Below are 9,839 nucleotides of genomic sequence, written 5' to 3' on the forward strand. Positions count from 1 at the left end.
ACACAAATTGCTCAATGCTGTATCTGGGATACAAAAGAAGCATCCAGTAGCCCTGTCTGCCAAAACCACCCTTTGAAAAGTGGTCGCATTCCACCATAAAAACCTTGCCTTGGGGTTTTCCTGCAGAGCCTCTGGGCTTGCTGGTGGATTCTTCACATGCAAATGCTGTGTCCATCCAAGCATCAAAGTGAGTGTTTGTGACTGCAGAGTCATCACAGAGTCACAGACTGGTTTAGGTGTGAAGGGACCTTAAAGCTCATCCAGTTCCAACCCCCTGCCACGGGCAGGGACACCTTCCGCTAAGACCAGGTTGCCCCATCCAACCTGGCCTGTATTCTTAATGGAAGCTCCCAGGCAACGCTGCATTCAGTATGGCATTGTTTCCACACAAACAGTTCATTATAAATATGTAAAATCCAGTCATTTGAAGAGGCAAAGCTGTTTTCCAACCCTGCTTGCCACTGTGTTTTTCTGGATTGCTGCTTGTGGCTTTAATTAAACTTGCTATCATTGTTTTATCAGAGAGTTGGCTTTTTTCACCTTTTAAATAATGAATACCTGAAGCCAGAATGTGAATAAATCCAATAGATGATTCTCTAATTTCACATTCATGGCAAATATTTAACATGCTCTCTCAGCCTGTAATACAGAATTTCAAAGGCTTAATTTTCTGTTTTGTTAATGCTGAAGCAGAGAGACTTCAATAAATTGTTACTTTTCTATTAAGGTTTTCATTCTATCAAATCTGATTCATTCCATTTTGAAGGGACACACTTCAAAGCAGTTGCCCAGGGCCATGTTTATAATGCAACTGAAGTTGTATTGGTTGCATTAGATTAGTTTCTCTGGGGCTCTTAATCAGCTTTGTTTTGAGAACAAGCTTTCTGAAGGTAACATTTTTGTCCCTTATTAATGCGTGACCTTACCTGGATGCTGTGTAAGAATTCATCCCACTTCCTCAGTTACAGACTTGGGAGCCAAAAACTGCATAGAAAACAAGAACCTGAGGAGAGCTAATGGGGGGGGGAACCTCTTTGTAGCAGGTGATAAAACCAGACTGAAGAGACCAGACAGAAAAAACGTGTGGCATAGAGGAGGTGGAGTTGGCGTGTATCAGATGTAAAGACAGTGAAAGAGAGAGAAAGAGAGAAAGAGAACCTGTGCCACCAAAATGGGGATACATCACCACTTGTAAATTCTCCTTGATTTAGCTGGAGAAATCGATTACCTCCCAGCACAACCCTGTATACAGCAGATCCTATAGAAAGCCAGGGTGGATGTGAATTAGTCATGAGTCCAGGTGTTTTCCCCCCTGGTTTGCAGGGAGAGAGCTGAGCTTCAGAGATGGTTCACAAGACAATGGTGAATGCTGAGGAAGGTGCAGGAGGCAGCTCCAAAGGAAAAGGTGCCCTTTTGCTGTTCAGCACCTCAAAGCATAAACCCTGATGGAGTTTGCTGTTCCCCATTCTCTTCAGTGCTGTCCTCTGGGATTGGCAGCAATACCACCTTGTTCCCCTTCCCTCTGCCTCCCAGCTTTCACAGATGCGTGATATTTCCTTTTCATACAAATAAATGAATTGCACTTGATGTGCCAGAAGACTTTCTTTAGCATTTTTCACAAAAGGAGGAGCCTGTCAGCTTTTGTGGAGCATTAGCTGGAGACACGATGGAGCAGGCTGAAGAGAGGACTGGAGGATTTGTACAAACAGATGGCGTCTTTCTTGCCTGTGCTTCTAAATTAAAACTCTGAGGATAAACCAGGAGTAAAAGTTGACGTTCTGTCTCTAGAGAAAAACCTCCTGAAGGCATATCATCGTAACAGCACCAAGCAGCCTGTGAAGGACCCAGGAGGTCTCGCATACCTGAGAAATTCAGTCTAATAATAGGCATTCTGTTTTCCTTCCGTTGTGATCATAGAGTCACAGAGTGGTCTGGGTTGGAAGGGACCTCAAAGCTCCTCCAGCTCCAACCCCTGCCACAGGCAGGGACCCCTTCCACTGGAGCAGCTTGCTCCAAGCCCCTGTGTCCAACCTGGCCTTGAACACTGCCAGGGATGGGGCAGCCACAGCTTCTCTGGGCACCCTGTGCCAGCGCCTCAGCACCCTCACAGGGAAGAGCTTCTGCCTAAGAGCTCATCTCAGTCTTCCCTCTGGCAGGTTAAAGCCATTCCCCTTGGCCTGTCCCTACATCCCTTGTCCCAAGCCCCTCTCCAGCTTTCCTGCAGCCCCTTTAGGCACTGGAGCTGCTCTCAGGTCTCCCCTTCAGGAGCCTTCTCTTGTCCAGGCTGCCCCAGCCCAGCTCTCTCAGCCTGGCTCCAGAGCAGAGCTGCTCCAGCCCTCGCAGCATCTCCATGGCCTCCTCTGGCCTCGCTCCTACAGCTCCACGTCCCTCTGGTGCTGCTGCCCCAGAGCTGGATCAGGGCTGCAGGGGGAACCTCCCCAGAGCACAGCAGAGGGGCAGGATCCCTTCCCTGAGCTGTTGCTCACGCTCTGGGGGTGCAGCCCAGCACCCAAGGGGGTTCTGGTCTCAAGCACACACTGTGGGTCACGGGAGCTTAAAGCTTGCACTTTGTGTATTTTACTGGGGTTAGTTTGAGATGGATCTGAGTAGCCCTAGTCCCTTCTGTCTGTCTTTATGTCTGAATACAACATGGGCTTATTCATTGCCTTTTATCAACGTGCAGACATTCTAAAACCCTTCTGTTCATGTCTGCTTCAGTTAAAATGATGTCGGTTTTCTGAAGGAAAGCCTCATAGGTAAGAATAAAATTCCAGGGAGTTTATTCCATGGAACCCGTTGGGTTCCTGGCTTATGGCATTAGACCTCAGAAAATCCTCTTTGCCTCGCAACCGCTGCGAGGTGAGCTCAGCCTGGGATGCCAGACAGCAGCGACAGCAAACAGAGCCCCGATGGACACTGTTCTTGTGGTGAGTTTGTTGCCTTTATTACTTGTGAAGTCCTGACTGTTGATTTTGTTTGAATCTCTTAGAACACCGTGGTCCTCCCTCGGGAACAAACTCCGCCAGGCAGAGTCCAGCTCCGCAGCACCGACCACTGGGACCAGCCCAGATCAACGCTTCCAGCACAGACAGGTACAGAGCTTTTGGGGTTGGCAACAGGAACTGAGAACAGCTGGAAAAGCTTAACCAGAGGGGTTGTTAATGCAAAGGTAACATCCACATCCTTTTCCTTCTTTGTAGGGGAGCCACGGAAAGTGAAACTGGAAAAGAAGTTTCAAGCAGTTACAGGCTTTCCTGGCCTGAGCATAAGCACTTGACACAGCCTGATGCTGGCGTGGCTTCACTTGTTGGTAGCCGTCATTCCCAGGTACAGGTAACTCACCAGAGGGTGCAGATGCATGCATGTTACTTGTCCATCAGGATGCTACGGTGGCATTGCCGTGGGGTATTCAAATCAGAACAACAAAGCATTCCCCTGTCAGACCTTGGGTGGAGAAGTGGCAAATAAAAACGCAGTGAAGCGTTGCACAGAATGTTTTTGCTAATACCTTAAATGTTATTATCTCCTTAGGATAGTTTAGTATGTGTTATAATGCTAAAAGAAGCAGCAAATGCTTGCAGTAGGGCCACTACAGACCCTTTGGCAGTTTCTTACAGAAACTTCATGCATATCTAAAACTTAGCAAGGGAAATGTTGTGTATGCTCAGAGTTGGGCTGAAACTGTTACACCCAGTCATACATCAGTGGTGGTGAAGTGGGTGTAAACCATGGATTGCACGGTTCTCAAACTGTGCGAAGCATTTCTCCAGGAAAACAAATGTTTAAATGTGCCTATAGGTCCTCATCTGTTTTTTCTCTCTGACTTCCTGCACAGAATCCTGGCTGTTTCCCAGTGGAGTTGGAAAGGGGCCCTCGAGGGTTTGGATTCAGCCTTCGAGGAGGAAAGGAATACAACATGGGCTTATTCATCCTTCGACTCGCTGAAGATGGGCCAGCTGTCAAGGATGGGAGAGTACACGTGAGTTGGTCTTCTCCCATCAGTTTGTTGATCAAGCCAGCTTTCTGACACATTGATTTACACACAGTGGCAATATTCTCATCGTTGTGCAAGGCATTCACTTTCAGGTGTTGTAGTAAAAGCAAAGCATACGGATACAATGCCAAGGAACAATGGTAGGTGACAAGCTGTGACTACTGCCCAGAGCTGAATTTTCAAAGGCTGGAGCATGAAGCTGAATCCAGATGCTCACAAGATGCTGTTCCACGTGCAGTCCTGGTGCTTTACTGCACGTACAACCACTGCACAAGGCTCTGCCTCCATTTGTACTGTAGTTCACAGTGCAGGGCTGGCACAGATACGTGCTGGAGCTACTGTGAGGCTTAATTGGATGTGGAATTCTAAGTATTGTTATCTCCTATTGTCCTGTTCTTTACAGTAATTTGCTTCTTCCCCCGTGCTTGAGGGACTACATGAGTGTGGCATTCAGCAGTAATATTTTCTCTTGCATTCCTCCTCCAAGTGCTGTTATGAGCTCCATGAGCTTCAGGGCTTTGCTTTCCCAGCAGGAGCAACCAAAAGGTTCCCAGCTGACTGCACACTGCTTAATGCAGACAACCCATGCCAAGGCATCGGTTAGCAGGGACCGTGATAGCAAGATATTCCTGAACATTCCATCATGAAGCCTCCTTCCACCACTTGGCACCTCACTGGGCAGGGGATGTGTGTATGCAGGGGTGTGTTCACTGCACCAGCAGACAGCCGTGTCCCATGGGGGCATGATTCTTATGGAGGAGCAGTGCCATAAGCACTGTGCTGCATGTCCCCAGCAGCTCGAAGCACAGAGGGGCTGCACTCAGCCAGCGTGAGGTTATTCACACATTTCACATCATTCACATTCTCCCTTCTCAGCAGGAAAATGGTGTCATTTTCTGGCTGTACTTTAAAACTGTGAAGAGGAATTTCTCACCCAGTTAATGGCAACTGAGCATGACAGGAGGCACGTCGTATGGAGCGGCGTGTCCTGTCCTCTCCGATGAGTAACCACACTGTGACCTCCTTTGGCAGAGACAGTTTATTTAACAAAGCCCACTCAGTCCCTTTAAACTGCTAATTTTATGCACTAGTGACATCCATTGGCCGATCCATGTATTGTAGAATAGATTTCATGACCCTTTGTGTAGGGGTGTTGTTCCAACCCCTTCCCAGCAGCCTGCGAAGTTAATGTGAACAGTCATTTACCTGCCCAGTGCCTCTGTAAGTTGCTAATGGAATGAATCATGGAATGGTTCTGCCAGGGATGGGGCAGCCACAGCTTCCCTGGGCACCCTGTGCCAGCGCCTCAGCACCCTCACAGGGAAGAGCTTCCTTCAGTGAAAATGCATTCAGGCATGTGGCTATGTTGATCTCATCATTTGTAAGTAACTGGAAGATGTGCTTAAGCGACCTCAGATCTGCTGGGGAGAAGACCTGCGTGAAGAACTTTGAACCACCACAGTGTTGGGTCACGTCACGTTGATCGGCAGCCATGGAATGGTGTTGCTATTGCTGAATGGATTTTAGCATGAGGAGAAAAATAGGAGCCTCTGCCTCTTATTAGATAATTTCTAAATTAAAAATCAGTCTGTAGTGTCAGAGAGATGAACCTGGTTGCTTTTTTCTCCTCAGGTTGGTGACCAGATAGTTGAAATTAATGGAGAACCCACCCAAGGAATCACTCACACACGAGCCATTGAGCTGATTCAGGCTGGAGGGAATAAAGTGCTGCTGCTGCTGAGACCGGGGACTGGCTTGATCCCAGATCACGGTATGTCACCTCGGGGGCTCCTGTGTTTTGAGGGGCCAAGGCCATGGAGGCCAATCTGAGAAGGAGATTTTGGTGCTTGCTGAAGGGAAGCAGTTCTCTTTTTGACAGCTGTGCAGCTCTTCAGATTCATTTTCAAATATAAGGACTATTTCTGTCAAATTAACACAAGTACCTGGGAATATCACACAGTGTGGAATCACTGCGTGTTTGTGACTGAACTAAGTTCTCAGCCCTGTCTAAGCTAATCAAGTTGTCCTATACAAATGTGATAATTAGCACTGATAGACTCTTCAGTTCAAATCTACTATGCTGCGGTACTCAGTTCAAAATGCCTCCCTCTATTGTTAAGAACATTACTTCTGTACAGGTTTAGTTCCCTGCTTTTAGCCTTCTAAATTATGGACTGCTTCATTTCTCAAAGCCAAAGCTTCAGACAGCAGGGATAGAGGCAGCTTTGCTCTCAGAGTGAGTTCTGTTTGTTGCAAACGGTGACTTCTGCATCCACAGCAGGAAAGCACAACTTTGTAGGCAAAGAAAAGGGAAGGGCAGAAGATCAAACGCTCTTAGGGATCTCAGTTCAGAGAACAGAACTGAGGGGTTTGAATCTGATTAGGAAATGCTCCAAAGCTCCAAATCAGAAAGGCTTGTGGCAGTGTTACAAAGCAGAGTGCTCTCTCTGTCGGTCCACCTTTTAGTCTTTTCACCTTGATGCTGACACCAAGGTTCTGATGATAAACTCAGCATTGCAATGTCGATTCTTCTGAAGAGCTTTTCAGTAACAGTGCCTGAGTGTGAGTTTATATAAACCACTCGGGTTGAACTACCAAATTGTGTTCAGTCATTTACAGCCTGCAGCTGGCACCTACACAAGGGGTAAAATCTGCTTGGAACTTCCTCCGTTTTTTTCCTCCAGAGAGTTGGAAGGTGGCCCCTTCACATCTTACTGTTCCAACCCGCGCTGCACAGTCAAGTCAGTGAATTAGCTCATGGCATGGAAACAGCCCATCTGTAAACCACGAGGGCTGGTGGGTGCCGTCCTGCTCAACTCCTGGCTGGGGTTGACTCTCACTGAATTACCTTGTCTTAAGGGGGAAAGTTAAATGCAGCCTTCCATCAGTGCTCTGATGGGCTTCTGCTGAGGTCCTCTTGAAAAGCAGCATTGACAAGCTAGAAGAGAAAGAGACAGCATGTGTGGGCACCTCCAGTGCTCTGCTTACAGCTGTGTAAGCGTAGGATAATTTCAGCATTGACAAATGGTGTTTATCTGGCAGCATGAGGGATGCACAACAGTGATCTGGAATCACTCCTGGCCCTCTTGCTCACAGAAATCTCCTGAGTCAAAGATAGAAACACAGAATGATAGTAGAGCTTTCATTCCTTCTTCAGCCTGGAGAAGAGAAGGCTCCAGGGAGACCTTAGGAGCAGCTCCCAGAGCCTAAAGGGGGCTACAAGATACCTGGAGAGGGGCTTTGGACAAGGACAAAGGGAATGGCTTTAACCTCCCACGGGGGAGATGAAGATGAGTCCATGTGGTCCAGCCCTCTGTCCAAAGTGGGGCCTGAGATGAGGTTAATCAACTTAGATGAGCAGTGGTGGAGAAGGGAAGGGTTTTGTTGCCTCCTGTCTCGCTGTAAATCATACATTTCTGATTGAAATCTTGCTTGCTGTACTCTGTGATTTTGGTATATAGTTCTGGGCTTTTTCTCTTCCTCCTTCAGGTTTGGCTCCTTCCAGTCTGTGTCCCTACGTGAAACCTGAGCAACATTAAGGGCTTTCAGTGCTTTTCTTGGTTTTTCCTTAAAGACTTGGTAAATCTGCATGTCTTGTGTTTCATCTCTTCCTATTATTAAAATGCAAAGCTAAGAATAACCTCCACTTTTCACTGTTTCAGTTTTCCTTTAGCATAACAATTTCAGTTCATTTGGTTTCCTTGCATTAAATAATGTAGGTCAGGGACTTTATTCTGCTCTGTAGGCTCTAAAGCTGTGCTGATCCAAGACTCTGTCAGTCCTGCAGAGATCACACCAGCATTCTAAGGGTTTCCTTCCAAAATCACATCCTTACGGTTGTTGTAGGTTGTGGAACAGTGTAATACAGAAAACCGACTAAATAAGACCTTAAGAGTATGCCACTACATAGTCCTTTATAATGGTTGCCTGTAACCTCCTGAAACCTCAGTAGTGTGCACGTTTCTGAAGTACTTAGAATATTTTACTTTGGTTTTTCCAGTCATTCAATCAGATCTCTCCCTGTTCGTTTCCAGGTGATTGGGATAGTTCTAATCCCTCTTCGTCAAATGTAATATATGAAGAACAGTCACCATTATCTTCATCTTCACATTCTGCTTCCCCATCAGAAGTGTGTTATTTACCAGTACCAGGAGAAGCTTTAACAAGAGTTCAGCTGTCTGAGAAACTGGAACAAGCAAAGAACACTGTGCCTGAGAAGATAAGCACTTTAACTGAAAACCAGTTTGAGAGGAAGCCTCAGTCTTCTCCGCAGAGAACTAAGAACAGATGGGAATGTCCCTCCAGTCCCGGGTTTGAAATCACAAAAGGTGCTTTGGAAGTGAGGATGAGAAGAGACAGATCGGCAAGTCCAGAAAAGCTTAGGGCTGCTGAGAGCCACCCTCAGGCAGGATTCCACAGGAAAGGGGATCCTGAAAAACCCCATGGCAATCTCTCCCATAAACCTGAGGGTTCCAGAAAGAGTGAGAGTAAAGCCACAGAAACCGGGGGGAACAGAAAAGAGCATTCCAGTGGAAATCCAGGGAGATCGGCCAGTCCCCACAAGCATCTCGGTAAGCAAGGGAGCGTAGAAACGCTCAGCAGGTTACAGGGATACCAAGACAGAACAGCTGGTGGTGATAAAACTGCTGCTGAGCAGTTGAAAGGTGGAAGTGGTAAAACTGGAGTCACCTGGAAAGACACAAAGCAGAAAACTTGTGGGAAGAGGGAAGGGTGGTCTCCAGAGAGACAACACGCAGCATTTGACAGATACCATCTTCCATTCAGTGACTCTAGGAGAAACACACCTGAGGAGGAAAAAGTGAAGAAGTCAAGCTCTGGAGAGCCAAGTTCCAGCAGGTTCAAGGCTTCCAGCCTTTCCAATATTCCACTGCTTTCCATGGAGAAGCACAGAAGGCTGGAAACACAGGAGCCTGTTACACATGGAGAGAGACACATGGAGCTGCCCCATGAAACCAAAGATGATGGAGTTTCCAAATCTGAGAGTAGTTCTCCAGCCAAGAAAACACTGATCACTCCTGGACCTTGGAGGGTACCGAGTGCCTGTAAAGTCACCCCAGCAGCAGCTGGGGCTGAAAAACGGGCCTGACACTTTTCTAGAACCTGTTTTAATCGACGTTTCTAATAGCGGTCATTTAAAAGCATCGTTTCTTTGCCCAAAATTGTCCTTTTTCTCCCAGAAACTGGTGAGAGGGTGGGAAGTATTTGATTTGTTCTTAAATTATCTCAGCTGCATGAAGGACCTTTTGGATTGCTTAAGTGAAACTTCCTAAGCTGCTGTCCCCTTGCCCCTTTGAAGGCGGTGTTCTGCTGCTCATCGTTGCACTGCTACGGCTTTCTCTGATAGTATTGTGAGGTTCTGAACAAATTATTTAATGCCTATATCGCAGATGTGGTCATGACTCACTCCTTGTTCTTGTGCCAAGTTACCCGCTGTATCCAGTCCCTCTAATCCCTTCTCCTATGTACTCCAGTCACGGGAAAGGCAAGTGTCTGCAGTGGGTGTTTGCTCCAGAGCATGCTGCATGTTTACACAGGGAAGCACCCATGTTCTTACTGGCTCAGTAAGACGATGGGTGAGTTGGTTCTGTTGAGTGCAGGGCAGCAACGAGCCACTGATGCTGTTCAGTTAAGAGGTTTTCTTACATTTTTATACCTACCACAAAATCCTGTAAGTAAAAACTGTATTTGACATAATCCCCGGTTTGTAAGTTTGCTTGTTACGACCATGGCAAAATGGCTTTGTTTTCTTGACTCATCATGAACATCTCTGTGCACACAGCTGAAAATCCTGCTTTCTGTTAAGTGACAGCATCCCTTCAGGTTC

General features: G+C 46.9%; 1 protein-coding gene across 4 annotated transcripts in view; it reads left to right on the forward strand.

Moving 5' to 3' along the window:
• The window catches only part of MAGI3 (membrane associated guanylate kinase, WW and PDZ domain containing 3), a 74,172-nt gene extending 64,463 nt beyond the window's left edge, over window positions 1-9,709 (forward strand). For 3 of the 4 annotated variants that reach the window (XM_061471965.1, XM_061471966.1, XM_061471967.1), the window contains exons 17-21: window positions 2,990-3,092; window positions 3,201-3,327; window positions 3,836-3,979; window positions 5,627-5,765; window positions 8,029-9,709. In XM_061471965.1, coding sequence (XP_061327949.1) covers window positions 2,990-3,092; window positions 3,201-3,327; window positions 3,836-3,979; window positions 5,627-5,765; window positions 8,029-9,101 — 1,586 coding nt within the window. In that variant the 3' untranslated portion in view covers window positions 9,102-9,709. Of the gene's footprint in view, window positions 1-2,989; window positions 3,093-3,200; window positions 3,328-3,835; window positions 3,980-5,626; window positions 5,766-7,483; window positions 7,574-8,028 lie in introns of all 4 variants that reach the window. The other variant, XM_061471968.1, reaches the window with a different exon arrangement.
• Window positions 9,710-9,839: the final 130 nt, after the last annotated feature.

This window comes from Pezoporus flaviventris, unplaced genomic scaffold (assembly GCF_033815535.1).
Source record: "Pezoporus flaviventris isolate CSIRO_AGI_PZ_B2104156 unplaced genomic scaffold, CSIRO_AGI_Pfla_v1 ptg000069l, whole genome shotgun sequence".
Taxonomy (NCBI): Eukaryota; Metazoa; Chordata; class Aves; order Psittaciformes; family Psittacidae; genus Pezoporus; species Pezoporus flaviventris.